General features: G+C 36.4%; 1 protein-coding gene across 4 annotated transcripts in view; it reads right to left on the minus strand.

Annotated features, from left to right (window-relative positions):
* CNTNAP5 (contactin associated protein family member 5) overlaps positions 1 to 21,754 on the minus strand; it is a 382,046-nt gene that overhangs the window by 69,618 nt on the left and 290,674 nt on the right. For all 4 annotated transcript variants that reach the window (XR_005554022.1, XM_039321794.1, XM_039321793.1 and 1 more), the window contains one exon: positions 5,516 to 5,672. Coding sequence is in view for 3 of the 4 variants with exons in the window: in XM_039321794.1 (XP_039177728.1) it covers positions 5,516 to 5,672 (157 nt within the window). In the remaining variant the exon portion in view is untranslated. The remainder of the gene's footprint in view (positions 1 to 5,515; positions 5,673 to 21,754) is intronic.

Below are 21,754 nucleotides of genomic sequence, written 5' to 3' on the forward strand. Positions count from 1 at the left end.
ATTATGAGAAATGTACTATCAGCATATGTCTGGTGCTATGCAACTTGGAAACAAGCCAAAGAAAATATTTTCAAAAATTTTGAAAGTTTACAAGTAGTGGAATGCAGATTAAAAACGTTTAAATTTTCCATGTTGCTATGCAAGTTTTAAAAAGTTAAAGCAGCATTAAAAGTAAAGTACTGCAGCTAATTACACAACAAAGAGACTCTGGAAGATAAAAACATTAGACTTTGCCTAAATAAGTCAAACCAACTCAATAATTATTCTAGCATCTGTTGTTCCACTGATTAATTGTTCTAACCAGTGCTTTTTTGTAAAAAAAAAAAAAAAAAGTGCCGGAACTCACATATGTCATACAACCCGCCTTGCCTACCCTACAAGGTTCCATCCAAAAAAGGTGCCAGAACTCCGTTCTGGGCGTTCTATGACAAAAAAAGCCCTGGTTCTAACTGTCAGGACTTTCCCCCTTAGTTTTAGATTGGTTCTCTTCTTGATTAGTTTCCATACATTGCTTCTTGTTCTGTAGGTGCCTTGGAGAATAGGACCCCCTCTTCTTTGTGGCAGCCCGTTAGATATTGGAGCACTACTATCGTGTCACCCCTAGTCTTTCTTTTCATTAAACTAGACATACCCAATTCCAGTAGCCGTTCTTTATATGTTTTAACCTCCAGTCCTCTAATCATCTTTGTTGCCTTTCTCTGCACTCTTTCTAGAGTCTCAACATCTTTTTTTTATCTTGGCAACCAAAACTGGATGCAATATTCCATGTGTGGTCTTACCAAGGCATTATAAAGTGGTACTAACACTTTACCTGGTATTGAGTCCATTCCTTGGGCCATTTTCCCCACTTTTATAGAAAAGGAATATATTTTCTATCAATTGAAGAGTACATTTCTCTAGAATTCTCATATGACAGCAATGCAGGGATCTTCTTAACATTATCTAAACCAGTGATGGCAAACCTATGGCATGAGTGCCAGAGGCAGTACTCAGAGCCCTCTCTGTGGGTATGTGCGTCATTGGCCCAGTCCTAGGCCTTCAGCTAGGTTTTATAAAACCTTTTCGCTTTAGGCCTCTGCCGGCGTGTACAAAAAAAAGGTTCAATCAATCAGTCAATTTCAACTTCTTGCGGGAAAAAAGAGATCTTGCAAAGTTGGAATTGATTGATTGAACTTTTTAGTCCTACCCAGTCTGCTGTTACCACCACAGCCACACCCACCCAATGGGCCACACCCACCCAGCACCTGACAATGCATAAGTGGGTTTTGGGTTGCAGTTTGGGCACTCGGTCTCTAAAAGGTTCGCCATCACTGATCTAAAGTATGAGATGCCAAGTGTGTTTATATGAGTATCCTGCTGTTCTGTACATTTCTCTCTCTAATGATCTACAGCAGGGCTTTTCAACCTTTTCACCCATTGTACCACCATGGCAACATCCAAGTACCACCAATCACCTAGCAAGGGGTCAAAAACTTGATGACCCCCCCCCATAAAAGGGAAAAAGTGATGAAGTACAGGTAGTCCTCAACTTACAACAGTTCGCTTAGTGACCGTTCAAAGTTACAATGGCACTGAAAAAAGTGCACCCCAAGCCACAGCCGAGCAAGACACCTGCCTGCCTGTCCGGCCACACTCTTTCTCCTGTCCGAGGTTTTCATTGTTGTGAGCATTTCTGTTGAGGATTGGCAGCGGGGGTGGGGTGGGGGGGTGTTTGGTTTTTATTCCCCCTGTCTGCTGGGTGGTTGCAGCAGATTTTGGTCACTTCACATGACCCTGGGACACTGTGACGGTCATAAATATTAATCAGTTGCCAAGCATCTGAATGTAAATCACAAGACCCTGGAGATGCTGCAACATTCCAGCTGATCGGGGCTTCTCCTCGGCTCAGCAGAAACGCCAGGATCAGTGCTGCTTTCCAGTTGATTGGTGCTTCTTCAGGTCTCAGCAGAAGCGCCAGGATCAGTGCTGAGCTCCAGTTGGAACCCGGCACTGATCCTGGGGCTTCCACTGAGCCCTGACAGCCCCGAAGAAGCACTGATCCTGGCGCTTCCGCTGAGCCCTGACAGCTCTGCAGTTCCAGCCATCTCTCGCTCAGGCTTGTGTGGTGCTGCCCCCGGTTCAGCTCATTCCCCTCCCCCACTACCATTTTTCTGGGATGGTCGCATACCACCTGCCAGGTGCTAATGTACCATAGGTGGTACCCTGATCTACAGTATCCTTGGCCTCTTGTTTTCTGAATAAAAATATCCTATGGGTCTTTTATTCAGAAGCATGAGGAGCTATGAAGTCTGCAGTGTGATAGAGAGTGTGTGATGAGGAGAACACCACCAATGTATTCTATCATCTTGCAACTATAAAGGAAGGGTAGAACATCCCAATACTTTCAAAAGAACTCAGAAAAAAACTTTTAAATCCAGAACAGAAACCACTTGCAAAGAAAACTTTCAGGAGGACATTTTCTAGCATTGTATTAAGCAATAGGAAAAAGCCAAATATTGTATTAAATTATAGGCTATGCTTCCACAATCTGGTAACGTTCAGAAGTATGAGCTACAACTTTAAAATTAGTAATCCTACCACTACACTGAAGGCAACAGCCCAATTTAAAACTACTGAAGACTATTAAGAAAAGAGAACAGCAAGTTGGCTCAGGAACAACTACAGCAATCCCATCCTGTTTGAGGGATCCTTGGTGTTCCTGAACTTAGTTGTTTTCTTGAATGGAATGGGAAAACTTTCCACAGCCAACTCACCACGGCCAACTCATTGCGAGACAACTCGCCACGGCCAACTTGTTGTAGGACAACTTGTTGCGGGACAATTTAACAATTCTACTTAATTATTTAAAATAAATTTAAAAAATATTTTAATTTTTACAATTCACATTTCATTCTGCCTCTCCTTTTGCATCCTTTCTTTAATGATTCTATTCCACTATTTCTTTGATATTAGTGTAACTCTTGTCCAGCAACGAGTTGTCCTGCAGTGAGTTGGCTATGGCGAGTTGGCCATGGTGAGTTGGCCATGGTAAATTGCCATAGACCAGTGTTTCTCAACCTTGACAATTTTAAGGCACGTGGACTTCGACTCCCAGAATTCCACAGCCAGCATTGCTGGCTGTGGAATTCTGGAAGTTGAAGTCCACGTGCCTTAAAATTGTCAAGGTTGAGAAACACTGCCATAGACCCTTTCTTGAAGACATTTCATTATCAGAATTAGGTAACAAAACAAGCAAGCTCAGAGAGCACCAAGAACCCCTAATTTCAACCCTGAGCTACAAATATTCTCCTTTATTGCTACCATCACTATGTCTCTTAACAGATAAAGCTTCTTTTTTCCTCTCCGCTTTCAAAAATGGCACAAAACTGTGTGGTTCCAACCTAGTTTTTTTAAAAAAAATGTTTTATTATATTTATAAGCACAACACACTCATTAATGTAGTAAGTGTTATGTCTGTAACTATTGTATTATGTTATTTATTTTTTATTTGTAATTAATTTTAACAAATTGTTGGCTTTGTTGATGGCTATTTCTGAGCAGGAGAATCTAGAAAACCAATTAAAAAGTACTTGTAGCAATGAGACAACCATTTTCTGCTTGCCTTTTATCTGGTTTTGAAAAATAAGCATATCAATGGAAAAATGACAAATCTCATTCAGTAGCACAAACACAGCTCAAAATAAAGAGATTAAAACACATTTTTAGTACTAAATTCTTGTCTGTATATGAATGGAAGGCTGTGTTAGTTTTGCTTTCTTTGACATTCTAATATTTTAAACTTTGAAAATGGAGGGGGGTATTATACAAAAATGGATACATTTTGGTAAATTGCTCCTTAAAAATTATCGGCAATGCTTTTCTCACTCAGAGCTAAGAGATTATCTAGGCGTGCGTCAATAATCTGTTATTTGCTATACAATATGTTCCATCTAAAATATTTTTCTCTGGGTCAAGTTCATCAAATAATCAATGCTCAATAGTCAATCATAATCTTCAAACTTTCTAGCAAGTAAGTCTTTATAGAGGCAAAGGAGATAAAAGTTTTTCTATATACATTTTTCTAACTGTTTTAAGTTCCTTTTCCTGCTCTAAAATATTCAAAATGCTACATGCTTTTTATTTTATTACACCAGGGTGAGCTATTTCCTTTCTAAATTGAAAATGCCAAATTGCTTTAGCCTATAAAACTCATTCTGTGCTCACATAATTTTAACTATGGTCTTCTGTTCATTTTCCAATTCTACTATAACCATTTTTCTTACTTCACCACTGATTTACACTGCATTGGTATAATTTTTCTGTAATATAGGTCAGGTGTAGTGCAGAAAGAAAAGATGGATTCTTTTTTTCCAAAGTGCAAGTTTTTGAGCAAAAAAATTAGAGTTTCTATAATTTATTGTTTTCTTCGGCCTCCATCTCACTAATTAGAAAATTAAAATTTGTTAAGCATGTATATATCATTAATATAGAATTTGTGTACCTGCTTTATTACAAGAACCAGAAACCTATTGAAGATATGTACATTAATCATATAATGAACAATAGGATCTTTCTAAATATGAAAATCTTCAAAGCAGAAGGCCAATCTAGATTCTAGACTGAAGAACAATTTATTCCAACTTCAACAGCTTAAATCTGCAAAGGTATAAGGTACATTTATATAGAGTGATGTTGAAAGATTATTAATTGATTTTGCAATTCTAGTTTATGTGTGACAAAATTAAAAGAGCATGTTAGTCAATTTTATAGATTTGAAATTGTTCTTGAGATCACACACTTCTCAAGAATATTATCCTGAGTCATAAAATTAAAGGATGGCTTACTTCTCTATTTTAAGTTCTCCTGGCTTGGTATTCAAATTGGAAACACAATGTGAAGGCAACCATAAAATTTATTTAGACATTAAACTTACTGAATGCCTTAAAGAGGCCTTTATATTATATATGTTTTGTGAGATTTGGAGCTCTACATTCCCCAGTTTGCATGTCAAACTTATACTGAAAAGTAAGATGCACAAACATTAAACTTTATTTCCATTTCATTATATGCCATTACATCTGCACTGAACTTTTTCTCTTTTTTTAATAAGAAAATTTAGTTCACCTATTGCTTTTCATTAGTGATACACTAATTCAGCCTCTCATAAAGGAAGTCCCAGAGAAATCACTGGTATGTCTCCTATCTTCTACCAGATTATAAAACCACTACTACCCCTAACATAGCCAATTTTTGTCTTGATACATAAGAGTGAAGCACCAGATATTGGTCCATAAAATTACTTTTCTTTGATACCTTCAATATCTTCTTTCTCTCCTTTCCTTCTGTTTTTGACTCTTTTAACTTCCTGTAATTGTTTTTTTAAATAATGCATGTAGAAGTTCATGTATATACAATATGTGCATATGTGCACACATAATGGTGAAAGCCTATAATAAAATTTACCAATCTACTTTTCATTAACATTCATATTTTCATACGAACAATAACATAAATTAAAATGCATTTTCATAGTTACCATTCTTCTCTGTCTGCATCACAGTTACAAAAATATCTCAGATCCACACAGCTTTCTTCTAGACCACATGCACATTGTTGGATTCCTGGAATTGATCCTCCCCAGTAAGGATGTTTTTCGTTGGCACGACCAACCCACCAAACAAATGGAATTCCATCTGAAGAAAGATAGAGAGAAGATCTGCCATAGGAAATGTGAAATAAGCAGAGAATTCAAGGAAATGAAATGGGTAAACCTACTTCTTTTATCCTCTATGTCCTACCACTGGTAAAATAATAGGAAAGCAAATGATGACTTTGGATTTATCACCCAGTTTTTCTGTAGTGTACACATGTGAACATGTGTAACTTCATTTGGGAGGCCACTATTTTTGTAGCAACATATTAAATGTCCCACAATCAGATAGATAAGATGTAAGCATGGTATTGATAAAATGATATTTGCAGGCACTTTAATTTTCTGCTGTATGGGATCTGTGTCTGATTTCTGTTTTCTTTTTCTTCTCTTCTCTTGCATGTGTGTTTGTCTTTTTCTCATGATCTTATGTATACTTATGAATAATTAAGAAAGATGCGCAAGGAGACAGGAAAACCAGCTATGAATAAAACACACTTATGCAAATTAAAGACAGGAGGGAAGAGATTATTTCTATAGTTCAATGATTAATTTGTCTTCCCATATAGTAGCTTGTTGATATTTCTCTCCATGACACATCAAAAACGTTTTGGACATCTTATAAAATTTATCAGAAACAGTCTCAAAGGATAGAGGATACATAATCTACACAAATTTCCAAAGGTGAACATGTTCTTAGGGTCTTGGTGGTCTCTGAATTTAGTTTTGATCTCAAAGTCATTTTATTACTGTGCAAGCTAACACCATCAATGTTTTGATATAAAGTGAAATTCAGTGGTTATTTATATCTAGTTGTTTATTCTACCAGCCTTGTGTGGTGAAATATTGCTTCTTCTTGATTGATCTGACTTTGCTCCTAGTTCTTGCTTATCTGGGTGGTTGGTAATGTGCATGTGATACGGAAGTAAATGCACAGGACTGTTTCTTTTGACCTTTGGCCTGAATGGTTTATAAATGTAATTAATTTCTGTATGTCAGCTGATGGCTAATTTGTCAGATCGCCAGGCTTCTAAGAATTGTCCTTCCTTCTTAGAACTGATTTAAGCTACAGTTTCCAAGATTTAATTGTGGCTGAATTTCTCTACATGCTGTGAAATGAAAGAATTTCCATAATGTGTTCTGAGTGCCAGTTTGATCTTTGGGACTGCATTCCTTTTTGTGCATATCCTGTCTGTGGATTGTGATAGTTTAGGAGGATACACACTTTTAGAAGAATTTGTGTGGGTATCCATTCTGTTGGAAAATGTCATACACTGATATTCTGCTTCTGTTCAAAAACCACAGTGCAGTAATTCAGAACATCAGAAAGCAGAAATATTAAAGTACATTTTAGCTTTATGTTTTTGAATTTGGGGAATGAAGTCAATTGTTTTGCAGACTAATTTATGTTTTGTGCACACTTGACTAACTCTACTTAAATATTATGTATAGGCATGGTGCAAATAAAAAAATTCTTTGAAATATAAAAAACAGGTTAATTATGGTGTACAGAGAACTAATTAAGAAAAGCTTTCAAAGAACTGTTCAAAGTCAGTTTATGTTGCTCTGCCCTAATCTTAGACTTAACAATGTGAATTATTGTAGGGAAACAAAAATATGAATGAAACTTCTTATTCGTGCTTACTCAGAAATAAATTTCATTAATGTAATGGACTTAGATACAAGTAGTTTTCAGAGGAACAGCACCATTTTGGGGGCATAATAAATTGAAAGATATGGGATTTATCCAAAGCCCAGTCGTATTCATTATAAAAACAAAAAGTACACTATGATTTCCCCAGGCATGTAGCTTCTGCTGTTTTTTCCCCCTAATTTGTGATACATATTGGAATGCTCAGGTGTATTATGAAGAACATATTATCAGTGTTATTATTTTTAGCTGAAATGCTGAAATGGTGCTTTTTTGTGCAGTACATTAAGTTGCAGATATGAATAAGTTTTCCTTTCATGATATGAAAAGGAAAATGGTTCCTATTCTGTGTTCAGGTACCATGAAACCTCCAAAGTGTATTTCTTGGAAGTTGTAAACATAGTCCAAGATTTGTTGGATTACAGATAGTACACAACTTACAACCAGATGCTTAGCAATTATTTGAAGTTACAACAAAACCACTTCCCCCTCATGGTACATATGACCTGGTTATGAAGTTATGATGGCCAGGCCCCGTCCCTGTGGTCAGTGGGAATGTATCCCATTCAGCAACCAGCTCACATTTACAGCTTTTTATAGAATCCCTTGTTCCCATGATATTTATAATATATAAATATATATCATATTTATGGTCATAAGTCATGTTGGTCGCAAAGCAGGTAGCAAAGTGATTTGTCAGTTTTGATTATCCTATGTAGATTTATATTATATAGGACATACAATTAGTTCTGGACTACTTATAATATTGATATTTTTACCAAAAATCAGTGTTTACTTCCAATTTTTGGCAAAAAAAATCCTCCACAGTGAACAAAGCGTTCACTTAATGACTGTGGTATTCACTTAACAATACTGGATTCATTTAATGATAATGGTGATTTATTTAATGACCACCACAAAAAAGGTTGTAAAATTGGATCAGTCATGTGATGACTCATTTTGCAACCAACATGACTTATGACATAATGGGCAAGCTTCATTACAGTCAAGGACTACTTGTACATGTCCGATATGATATAAATCTGCATAGAGTAATCAAAACTGACAAATGACTTTGCTATCCAAGCAAACCATTGCTCCCCTCCCTTCTTACCTTAATAATAATAATAATAATAATAATAACAATAATAAAGTTGGAAGGGACCTTGGAGGTCATCTAGTCCAACCCCCTGCTCAGGTAAGAACTCTATACCATTTCAGACAAATGGCTGTCCAGTCTTTTTTAAAAAACTTCCAGTGTTGGAGCATTCACCGCTTCTGGAGGCAGGTTGTTCCACTGGTTAATTGTTCTCACTGTCAGGAAGTTTCTCCTTAGTTCTAAGTTGCTTCTCTCCTTGATCAGTTTTCATCCGTTGCTTCTCGTCCTGCCTTCAGGCGCCTTGGAGAATAGCTTGATTCCCTCTTCTTTGTGGCAGCCCCTGAGATACTGGAAGACTGCTATCATGTCCCCCCTCATCCTTCTCTTTGTTAAACTAGACATACCCAATTCCAGCAGCCTTTCCTTATATGCTTTGGCCTCCAGTCCCCTAATCATCTTTGTTGCTCTTCTCTGTACTCTTTCTAGAGTCTCAGCATCTTTTTTACATTGTGGTGACCAAAACTGGATGCAGTATTCCAAGTGTGGCCTTACCAAGGCACTGTAAAGTTGTACCTCCTTGTACAAGTTTACAATGCCTTGTACAAGTTGCACTTGTACCTCCTGCCTCTTTTTTTCCTTCCCCCATTTCCCGATTAGCTTTGTTTCTATTTGTATTCTATTTGTATTTTTTATTATAATACTTTAATTAAAATAATGCTTTTCAAGTGCTTGCTACTCTTTTAAGCATATTTGCAGGCACATACAAATGTATTTAGTACTAGCAATCTAATTGCAGTGATAATTTAACAGATATATTGGAAATTATTATTTAAGCAAAAGATGCTAATTTAGGATATAACACTATTTAGCTGTATAATACAACTTTGTGTGGTTACCAGGAAACAAATGGTAAGCATTAATCAATATTGAGATGCATATTATTGGATAAGTTCATTATGCTACAACCTAGTGGTATGATAAATAGACATTGCTCAGGCTGTAAGAACAAATATTTTTATAACATATTTTTTGTGTTTGACTATTTTATTGTACTACACTAACCAAAAGATTTATGAAAGTCCCTCAAAGTAGCAAACTTGCCAAAGCTCGAGTCATTTAAAACTACACTAAATAGAGAATTTGCTAATACACTGGAGGGAAAAACCTGACAAAAGACAGGGAATAGATTTCTATTGTCTAATGTATCTTTTTTAGTATCTCTTGGAGCATCTGATTCTGTCACTAAGAAATGACAAAGTAACTCACTTGAACAGCAATGAGCAGAGGAATGAGCTTATATAGATTGTCATGTAAGTTCAACAAAGAACTTTAACGCGTGCTCTGGAAAGAATTTAATTATGTTAATATCAGTGTGCATTTGCTTAACGTTCGGTTTCAAAGCAGTATAATTACATTACAATGCTTTAAAAAAATCATTCTACAGTGCACAAGCATCTATGCAGACTTAAACAAGGACAATCTGAGGCTGAACCAAAATGAAATAAATTAAAGCAAAACTAAGAAAAATAACAACATTCATTATATTGATGAAATTATTAGATATACCTCTACCTTTCATATACAACAGTGAAAGTATAAAGTACATCTACAATTATTTTCAGACTTAATCCTTCAGAGCAATGGTGTGAAACTGCTGGCCTGTGGGCCGGTTGCATCATGTGGAGGCTGCGCCCACTCCAGCTCTGGCAATGCGAAAAAAGTCATGATACGTTGCAACATGTCACGTGACACGGCGAGTTTGACACCCATGCTTCAGAGTAATGGACAATATATGGACAATATATTAAGGGTTTATTTATTTTAATCATGAGACTAATTCTGGATCTGACTCAATGTATCTTAAAAAGATTGCCAAACATGGATTTATTTAGCTGAAAATGTTGCAGATTTAGTTCAAATTTATCTTGAGATTTCCCCCAGATTTTAACAGGAATTCTTATCTTCCTTATTACAATATAGCATTATGTCAGTATTGGAAACATTACCTAATAAGTCTGGAACATAAAAAACTGCCAGACACCAATGAAAATATTTAAAAGGCTTTATTTCTTATGTTCCTCTTTCTTTATTCACAGACACATGCTTCTTTCTCTTCATTTACTTTTTCCTTAATTTCCCTTAAGATCTCCCTGAAGATTTTAAAAACTTATATCATAGAAGGAGGAAGGAGTATTATGTATGTTCACTACCTTGAATTATTTACAAAAGATATTAAATAAAGGCAGGATATAAATACTGTAAATTAGTAGGTAAATATATTTATATCCATATCCCTTAAGAAATAAGAAAGCCATTGGTAAACTAATGACAAACAGTTTAGGGTAATTTTTCCAGAGTCACCCAGAAGACTTTGTAGCTAATCTGAGTCTTGATAATCCTAATCCCAGTCACTTTTTAAATCCCATCATACAGTGGCTTTTATAAACATGTATGGGAAAATAGCCAACAGAACATGTAGGCTATAGGTATTTCCTACTTAGCTTTCCAACTACTGCTATCCTATTCTAATACAAATGAAATTCAAATAACATGGAAGAAGCTTGCTATAATCCCTGGGATGGAGGAAGTATAATTGAACAATGATTAATCACCATTTTTGAAAATAAAAAAACCTCAGCAATTATTCAGAACTATCTCCATTAATCAGCAAAATGTGAGGATTCTTTGATGGGTAAAAAAGAGAATTAGAGAGCAATTAGAGTTTCCATATTGTTATGACAGAAAATAATTTCAGATAGCATCGAGGGTTAAATGTAAAATCCACAGAGATCAAATTAGGTCCTAGATAAAATGGATATGGCCTCAAATTGTAAAGATGCAAAGATTCACATGGTATAAACCAGTGGTGGCGAACCTATGGCATGGGTGCCAGAGGCGGCACTCAGAGCCCTCTCTGTGAGCACATGTGCCGTTGCCCCAGCCTCACCTCCCCCACGACCCCCTCCTCTCCAGCAGCCCCCCTGAAGGAGAGTTGCCCCTGAGCATGGCCCTCATGGAGCAGCGCAGCCAAGGACATGGCAGCCAGGCAGTGTAGACAAGACTCTGCCCTCACACCCCATTGTGCACAGTTGATGCTGCAGGGTGCGGGCAGAGGGCGTGACCGCCATAGGGCTTCTGGGCTGCCTGGGCAATCTGCGGCGGGCCCTGGAGGTGGTGAGTGGCCCTGGGGGCAGATGGGGCAGGAGATGGGGGGGTGGAGTGGGGGCGGGGCAGGAGTGGAGCAGGGGCGGAGCCAATTTTTGGGCACTCGGTCTCTAAAAGATTCGCCATCACTGGTATAAACTCTTCCTCCTTCATTATAGGACCTGCCACTGAAAGGTTACATTTTTTATTCTTCGAATTATATGAAAAAGCAAATGTAGTAGTGTTGGTCATAAGGGGAAAAAATCAAATGCATATTAGAATGTTTCATGTATTAGGCAAACTCAGTTGCTATAAATAAAATATAAGTTTTATGTAAGGTCTTCCAAAGGAAATATTTTGCAGGCAGTTCTCTGTGGCTTTACAAGATGCAACCATGTATCACATGCATTACAATCATTACATATGGGGAAACTGGATGCCCTAACCTTTAGTTATCTAATTGCCTAGAAAGAGGAAAAGAATACCTTCTCATGTGATGGCATATACCATCTTTTTCTGTTACATAATGCAATAATGACCACACCGATTCAGGCAGCAATTTGCTAGAGATATGTACATCCATTTGTTGCACAGTTGTAAGACAAGTCTTTTTTCTGCTAGATGACAATACTGCTTGTTTAATTTACTGCAGGTAACAGTAGAAGTACATCATTAGCATTGCTGTAGCTAGGTGCTTAGGACATACAATACCTAGCTACATGGAACACAATTTGTTCTTTGTGAGTGAGCCACTATACAGTCTTGGCATGAAAGGACATTGGCTTCTCCCAAACTCATTCCAGAATAGACAGGATTAGTACTGTCTGTGATTGGGATGACAACTTTCCTAGATTGCCAAAAGGAAAGTAAAATTATGTCTTCTTTGAATCAAGCTTGATGGGTGACTTCATAAATATGTCCATGTGGCTTTTTTGGAGGAGGACAGAACTGCTTTCTTCTGATATTATGTTTCAACTAATTAATATTGTATATCAATATACAATCTACTCTACAGCCCTAAAATTTGCTGGTGGTGTACTAACTGGACCCTGTTTAGCTTCTGAGTCAAGAAAAGATGGTCCAGGGTTACATCATGCTGAGATTATTTTATTTTATTTTTGCATAAATGCCCTCAAGAAATGCTTGTGGTGCATTCCTCATGTGATCAGCCTTACGCCCCAGTACTATGAGAGTCAAATATAGCCATAATCTGTAGTTTGGATATAAGACAGGAGAGTTATTTAGGATATAATATGTTTCTGAAGAATAACATATTCTTTAGCAAGGCGTCAAGAGTATAGCAAACTATTGTCGCTGATGCTGACATAGCGAACATAGAAGGTTAGAGAGCTTGGTTCTCCTCAACTCAAAATTACCAATCACTTTTTAGAAGAAAAAAGAAAAATGAAAATTCCTGCTTTCATCATGGCAAAGGCTGCCTCAAACTTAATACAGAGGTGAAGAAAAGTAAAACTTTCCCATCTTACCCCATTCCTGTATTGGTCTCAACGCAGACCAGAACTGTGTAAATTAAATTGAATCTTAATTCACTTATTACCTGTAGCTCATCCTGATCCATCTACAAACTATAAGTAATGTCTTTCTTCTAGGTGAGTGCTATAATGATACAGGATTCTATTATAATCCAGGACCAGATAATCTCAATTTAGTTAATAAGTTTGAGTGCTATAATGATACAGGATTCTATTATAATCCAGGATCAGATAATCTCAATTTATTTAATAAATTGAACACCATTATTGCTGAAAAAGACTGTTCACTTAAAAAAGTACATCAAGTCGACTTCAAGCCTCCCCTTGAAAAAAAGCCATTTAGATCAAATTCCTTGCCACTACCTTCCAACTGCCTCTGCTAAGTAACAAATTTTACCTACAAAAGCACAACATGTTACTTCTTATTTGTCATTTTGGGAGAAAGAACCCACCTGGTATGGTTATAAGAACTTTTGTAAGAAAAAAAATAACATTGCCTCTCATTCTAGAAACAGAGTTAGTGTCAGCTTTTTGAGGTAGACTAGATCAGGAAACAAATCCCACAAGCAATAGTAGAACTCAATTTAATTGATAGACTATAATAACAAAATCTTGAAAGTCTGACAAGAGTTCCTCTCCCCTTCTTTCTCATATCTAAGAGAGTCAAGGCAAACGAGTCTTAAGTTTCTTCCTTACTCCTACCTTTCTTCTCTGGATTAGCTGATAAAAATTTCCTTCAAGGTTATCTCTATACTTCCTCACAGTTAGGATCATGACTCTTCCAAAATAATTGATATAAAAATCATAGGCCAAAATATAGCCTTATTACTGAATATTTTTATTTATTTATTCATTTGTATCTTGCCTTTATTTTATTTTATTTTATTTTATTTTTACAAATAACTCAAGCCAACGAACATATCCAATACAACTTCCCCCTTCTATTTTTCCCCACAACGACAACCCTGTGAGATGAATTAAGCTGAGAGAGAGTGACTGGCCAATGATCACCCAGCTGGCTTTCATGATTAAGGAAGAACTTGAACTCACAATTTCCCTGTTTCTAGCCTGGTGCCTTAATCACTAGACAAAACTGATTATAGTTTATCCTATTTTTTTTACTCCTGTTCTTCATTTTATAGGATAGAAAACCATATTTTAAAAACAGCAAGTAGTGCTCTTTTCTGCAAAAGCTCTGAACTGCAGGATTATTTTGAAACTTCTATTACACTGTGGCCTTCTACAACATGAATTTGTACATATAAATGAAACAATTCTAGGATTAAATTTCCACTCTTCAATAATTGGAGAGCATAACATAGGCAGACACCTAAGAATTCTTAGTCAGTAGGTCCAAATAAATGAAGCTTTTTTCATTGATGAAGAAAATTAATCGCCTCTAAGTTATATAGGAGAAATATACTGAATCAATTTCTTTTGTGAAATTCTTAAGCGTTCAGTCAGAGGAGGAGGAGAGAGAGATTCACACATATTCATCATGAGAAAATTGAAGGTTGGGAAAAGATAGGACTCCAATTGTATGATTGTAGAATACTTAGTTACCATTGTTATTATTATTATTATAGTTTCCTAATGTTTCTGAGATTGTCTTGGAGAGTTCATGCCATGGCTCCTTTTTTACCTCAGGTTTTGGCTTGAAAGAAGAAGAAAGAAGGGACATTATTTTAATGGAAATAATATAAAAACCACATCAGCTTTCAGGGTAATGATAGGTAGAAATAAGTTTTGGTTCTCTCTTCTTATGCACAGAGAAAAATTGATAGACGGTAAGTCAAATTTAAAAAGAACTGTATAAAATCATCCTTTTTAACATAATAACAGAGATAATTATTATGCAAAAAGAATTGTAGAAGCTTCCATTTTGATATATACATAACACATGTATGTATGTACATATTCATACACACGTGTGTATGTACATATACATACATAGAAAGAGAGAGAGATACATATATATACATACACAAACACACTTCTACACACTAATTTCTCCAGGAAATCAGCTTGTGTTCCATGGGGGTCATTTTTTGTTTTATCCATACAATGATTCTCTAAGAAACAGAGATTGCCCAAAGTGAGTCTGTGAATTTCCAAAGCTAAGGCTGTATGTGAACCTGCATTTTCCCCGTTTTAACTGGAAAGCTAGCAGAAAGCTCTAACTTTTCTATAGAAAGCTCTATACCTTCTAATGGTCTTTATACTTGGTGGAAAAGATAGTCATATAATCATACACCCAATTTATTTTCAATCTCCAACCATGCTTTATGCTGAAAAAAATAAAAGTATTCACACTTCCACAAACTACATTTTTTTTCCAGGATAGATAGACAGTTAAAGCAATTTAAAACTACTGTTCATCTAGTTTTCTTGCCAAATCCAATAGTCATTGCCACGGGTCCCCTTCATCTCTGAAGTATGCCCAATCAAATTTATAGATCCCATTGTTTTCCCCTGCTACATCTCTCTAATTCAGTGGTTCCTAATATATGTATAGCACATTCAAAATCAAACACAGTATTACTTAAATGCTGGTTGCTAGGAAACAACAGAGAAAATGGGATATCACTCCTTGCTTGTAAAAGTTCTGTAAGCATCTGCATGGTCTCTGTGTGACATAAACTGCTAGACCAGATGGGTTTTTGTGTTCTAGTGTTCTTCTTATGTTCTTAGTTCAGTGCTTCAAGCATTTTCCTTTTCACAGCTGTTTCAGAATCTGTTCAGATGAATATTTCTAACTACAGAGGAATTAATCCTATGTCTTAATGTTATTACACAAAGGAAGGGAGGAGGGAGGGAGGGAGGGAGGAAGGAAGGAAGGAAGGAAGGAAGGAAGGAAGGAAGGAAGGAAGGAAGGAAGGAAGACCTTCCAACTTCTGACCTCTGTGCTGCATACCAAAAATCAACTCATGACTTCAGGTTTAGGTCACTGAATCAGTGAGACTACAATTGAAGTGCCCCTTCAATATGAAGTGTCAAAGCAAAGCACTCCTTTAATTTAAAAGTGTGAGATAGTAGTAACATTGCCGCTCTGATACTGACATATACAAATTATCTTTTTCTACCCAATCAACATGACTGATGGGATTGAGCTGAATATTGAGGTGTCAATCTCCCAAATCAAAGTGCTCTTCAAATCATGTGAGCAGAATGGTCAAAGTGGAGCTCAAGGTAAAAAAAAAAAATCCTCTAAGAGAGCCCCTGAGAAAAATAATGGATAACAGTTATCAATGAGTAGTTGCAGACTGCCTATTTTATGGAAGAAATCTTCCTCCCCTTTGCATCAAAAAAAAAAAAAAAAAAAAAAGGGAGAAAATGAACACGTTTTTGCCCCCTTAAGTTCCCAATTTAAAACTTTCTAATTTGGAAGCAAAAAACAGAGTGGAATTCTTTTGGTGTAACTTTAACCTTCCTTCTAATGTATACCGTTAATTAAAGCTCTTAGTTTCTTGTACCCGAGATCAACTCTTTTCAATCCAAACTCTAAAGAGGGAAGTCTTATAGCTATTTTTTTGCCTCTGTATCATGCCTCACACATACTCTCTCAAAAGCTCTACATCTTGGACAAACTTGTGAATTGAACAAATGGAGATGGTGTTACAGATTTTTTAAAAGAAATGTGTGAAGAGCTTCAGTACTGCTCCACTGAAACAGAAACAATTAAACACGATGGATTTATGCTGATCCAAAAATTCCTTGATTTCTATAAGTCCTATACTGTACACGTGCTATATAAATTTGTACAAAGAATGAAGAACTAGCAAATGTTATTAAGATACCGGTGCCGATTTAAGCATTTGCTAAGTAGAAAATATTTCAAAATATCAGGAAAAAGTATGACCATATTTTGAACTGTACTATAGAAGAATTAATAGCACAAAATCATATTCCTTAGAAGTAGCATTGCTATTCAATTTTCAGAAATATGACAGGTCTGAAGCACAAGAGATACCACTCTTGCACTTTTCCAAGTCAACATGTCTAGAAATCTCAATCTCACAAGAACTAAGTCAAGGATAAATGATTATTGAAAGTCTCCTTCACCCTTTAAATCCCTTGATAGAACATTTGTCAAGATCTGTTTTCCCCGGATGTAGCTGTATATGAAACATATGTATTGTACTATTGATACCTACATCAGTAATACCCTATAAACTGATGGTAGCATACTTATTTTCTCTTTGACATTCCTTTTACTGTAACATGGTTGGGTGCTTCCTGCTTTATTACTGCAAAATGAAAACAGCAATCCAAGACTTTTACTTGCAAGCATCAGTGAACTCAATAGAGGTACTCCTCCCTTAAAATAAGCATTTTTAAGGTCTCCATATAGAATAATTATAAACACATATTAGAAGATGAATAGAACCTTGTAGGTCATGAATAAAGTCTAAATAAATTGAACTAGTAGATTTTACTTGAGTAATAACTTACAAATAGCAAAACCAATGCTATAAACAATTGATCCACTTCAGTATTCACTTTCTGTTTAAAACTGTTTATTGCAAATACTCAGGGGGAAAACATGTATTGAGCTAATATGATGCAGTAATTAAGGGTTTAGATTAAGATTAGGAAAAACTATCCCATCTTCAGCCATGAAAACATACTGGACTACTTTGGAGACTCAGCCTAGGTTATCTCACAGGACAATTTGAAATCCTGGATAGAATGCCAGATATAAGAAGTAAACAGACTGTGTAACACAATGCAAAAAAGAGCAATTCAGATCTCCTCTTCCCACAATTCTAGGGTTCTATTTTACCTTCTCTTCTTCAAAACCTATCTCGCAATGGGGCAGTAGCATCACCAGAGACAGTTTTGCTTTTCTCTCTCCTACTTTCAAGCAGCCTAACAAGAACAGAAAGGTAAAACCCCCAGGTAATTTTAAAGTAAAAAGAGGGGAAAAAATGCACAGAAAGACTATTTTGCTGCCATTTCCTGCCTCTTCATTGCATATCTTTGGGAGAAGGAAAGGAAGATGTTGAAGTTTGCATATTACAAACATTGTAATCCCAAACACAAATATGTACCGGTAAGAGTTTACAGTGTGTTAAAATGAGGTAAATCTTTTAGAATTAAGGGCGTTTCATCTAATAGCAGTGGAAAGAATTTTTAGCATTCCAAATTTATTATAAATTTCCCTAACAGTAAGAACTGGACAATCACAAATAGGATGTGGGTTTTGGTATTCTTGGACCAATTTAAATAACGGTTCTCCTATTTTCCACACATTTGCTTAACGCCTCTCCATTCTGCAACATAAATGCAGAATTTTCATTTTTAAAATGGTAGTGTGAATAGTATTTTCATTTCAAAATGGAACACAGTTCTAATTCCAGAAAGGCCTCCATAATATTGATTTTAACAGGCCCCATATTTGGTCACATTGTGAGCATAGTTGGAAATCACATTTAAATAAATATGGATGCTGATGGAGGCAGTGAAAAGTTATCATCCAATAAATTCCTTCTCATTGTCCCATCAATTTCTCCTAATCATATCTCAAATTCTGTTCCTTATGCCTCAGTTTTTGAAACCAATCATGTACATGAGTAATTTTTTTTGCATCTTGCGGTATAAGCTTTCCTATTTACACAGCATTCAATCAGCAGTGTTCATTTCATAGCTATAAAAAGCAGAACAGAGTAACACATTAATGTTTCTGCACACTAATGAATGATACTTATACTGGTATTCCTCATTTGCCCCATTTTGAGAATTTTCATGCCATAGTTGTTAAGTGAATCATTGCAGATGTTTAAGTTAGTAACACGGTTGTTAAGTGAATCTAACTTCCCCATTGACTTTGCTTGTCAGAAGGACTCAAAAGTTGATCACATGACCCTAGGACACTGCAACCATCATAAATATGAACCAGTTGCCAAGCATCCAAATTTTGATCATGTGACCATGGGAATGCTGCAATGGTTGTGTGAAAAATGGTAAGTCCCTTTTTTCATTGTAACTTTGAACGATCACTAAATAAACTGTTGTAAGTCGAGGACTACCTATATGCCACTTCTTTTGCTGCTTCTCTATTTTTACAACTGGCAGAAATGGAGAGAAGATAAAGAAATGTAGATCAAGAAGAAGATAGAAAATTAGATGTAGATGCTCTAATGCAGTGTTTCTCAACCTTGACAATTTTAAGGCATGTGGACTTCAACTCCCAGAATTCCACAATCTGTCTCTCTCTTTCTTTCTTTCTTTCTTTCTTTCTTTCTTTCTTTCTTTCTTTCTTTCTTTCTTTCTTTCTTTCTTTCTTTCTTTCTTTCTGTTCCAAAGCTTTTTGCTATGTCTGCCCAGCCATAGCAAAATTGCATCTGAGGAACATAATGACAAGCCATTGCCCCAAACCTTAGAGAATCTACTGTGGTGGTAATTCTTTGCCCTACTTCTTTGTATGCTGTAATTGGCCACTCTATCAAACAGGCAGCAAAAGAAAATGAATTTGTTTTGTTTTCTGCTTCATGTGTAATTTAAAGGGATTTGTTCTCCCTCCCCATTTGAGCCCTACATTGCTCATACAGCAGACTAAAAGAAAAAAAAGAAAAGAAAAAGACATATCCTTAAAAATAAATCACTGCATTTGAAAAAATAAATTTACCCTCTGTGATACAATAAAGTAATAACATTGTCTATACCCTACCCATTTTATCTGGCTTAAAAACTAAAGCTCTACCTATCAGTTATTTCAGCATGGTATGATTACCCTAGTCATGTGACTTCAACCATGCATTCACCAATGGAACTCAGGGTAATCATCCCTCCTAAGTGAAAGGCTATTGCCAACCGCAGAGTAAGGACCCATTAGCCTTGTTTGTGTCCTAACAAAGGAACCACCTCCCACACTTAATGAGTCACCCACTGCATTAATATTGCTCATTAAGCTGCTGTAAGCCTAATGTGTTGAAATACATTAAAGAGCAGCTGTAAATAAACTGTTGCAGATTCAACAAAACTGTCAATCTCTAAATAATTGCAGAACTGGAAAAGTTACAATTAATGTCAGTAGTTAATGTTATAAGTGTTGGAGGAGGGAGTGGTGCGGCAATAAACAAGTGCAGTCAATTACAATTTAAGGGCATATCTAAATTCTTGCACTGCTGCAGCTCAGCCATCCTGTCTGCAACCAGCAATTGGGTTTCTGTTGGTCAAAACAGCAGGGACATCATTTGTTTTCTCAGAGAGTGCTCAAGAGTTGTGAGAGTGTGCAGTTTGGAAAACTGCCGCTTTAGCAGAACATAGATATACTGTAAGCAGCATTATAAAATGAACTGGATGGAAGCCAGATTGTTTGGGTGAACAAATGTCAACAGAAATGAAAAAATGCATCGTCAATTGCCCGCAGCGGACCTTCACCAATATATCTTGACAAGGGTTTAGAACAGGGGTGTCAAACTCACAACGTATTGTGACTTTTTTTCCATTGCCGGCAATGGGGTGGGTGCGGTTTCGCCATGACGCTTATGGCCCACGGGCCAGCAGTTTGACACCCCTGGTTTAGAAGTTAATATGGCACAATCGTCTTTTGTTAGGAAGCATCTTAATCATCTGCAAAATAATTTTCTTGATTAGCAGATAAGGAATGTTCTAGCTCTTAAATCAATTGTTTATTGTGCTTTACTGTCTACATATTTTAGGAATAAGTCATAATAATATTCCATATAGTATAGCAATAGCACCTAGACTTATATACTGCTTCACAGTGCTTCACAGCCTTCTCTAAGCAGCTTAATAGAGTCAGCATATTGCCCCCAACAATCTGGCTCCTCATTTTACTGACCTCGGAAGGTTAGAAAGCTGAGTCAATTTTGAGCCGGTGAGAATCAAACTGCTGGCAGTTATCAGAATTAGCTTGCAATAGTGCATTCTAACCACTGTACCACCACGGTATAGTATTCATACAAGTAAGTCTATGGAATATTAGATAGGAGTTGAAATTTGTCTTTGCTTTTTATTTACATGTTTCAAAACTTAGGATATCCTAGCCTCAGCAGATTTTCAGTTCTTAACTCTAATTATCACAGCTTATAATTCTTTCAAAAGATCTAAATATGATTTCTTTCCAAAATCTGGCTGCTCCATACATAACAATCTTCAAGGAAGCAGAGATAAAAAAATACGTTTTGAGGACAAGAGCTTTGGAATCCTGTTAGCAGGGTCAGTGGCATCCATTAAAGTGGGGGAGTCAAAAGAGGCAAGACGACAGCTGTAACAATGTGTAAGCAGTCCACCTCTTGTACACACCTGCCCAATTTGACCTCCTCTCTGGATATTGTTGAAATCGTGACAAACAAATGGACGGATTGGTGATTTGGCCAGTACTAAAAATGACTGATAATTGATAGATATTATTCACATGCATTTCATCCTTTTCCATTCCATCACATTAAACACTGAAATTCAGTGACAACAGTTGAAGAAGCCCCAAGGGTTACATCAAAAGGTTAGATGTGACTTTGCCTTTGAATTAGCAGTCATGCTCTATTTGAAATGCTACATATAGACTTCTCACAACAACCTCTGGGATCATTCTCTGACCGCTTGTATCACCCAAGTAATTCATTGACAAATAATCCCAATTATCTGATCTTTGTTCTCATTGTTTTACTGCATTTAATATTCTAAGCTACCCAGAGTCTTGTGGAGTTAGGCAGCCTCTCAGTTGAGAGAGGCTGCCTAACTCCATCGTATGGCAGAATTTTAGAGGCAAA

The sequence above is a fragment of the Crotalus tigris genome, unplaced genomic scaffold, assembly GCF_016545835.1.
Source record: "Crotalus tigris isolate CLP2741 ecotype Arizona unplaced genomic scaffold, ASM1654583v1 scf7180000023829.5930981, whole genome shotgun sequence".
Taxonomy (NCBI): domain Eukaryota; kingdom Metazoa; phylum Chordata; class Lepidosauria; order Squamata; family Viperidae; genus Crotalus; species Crotalus tigris.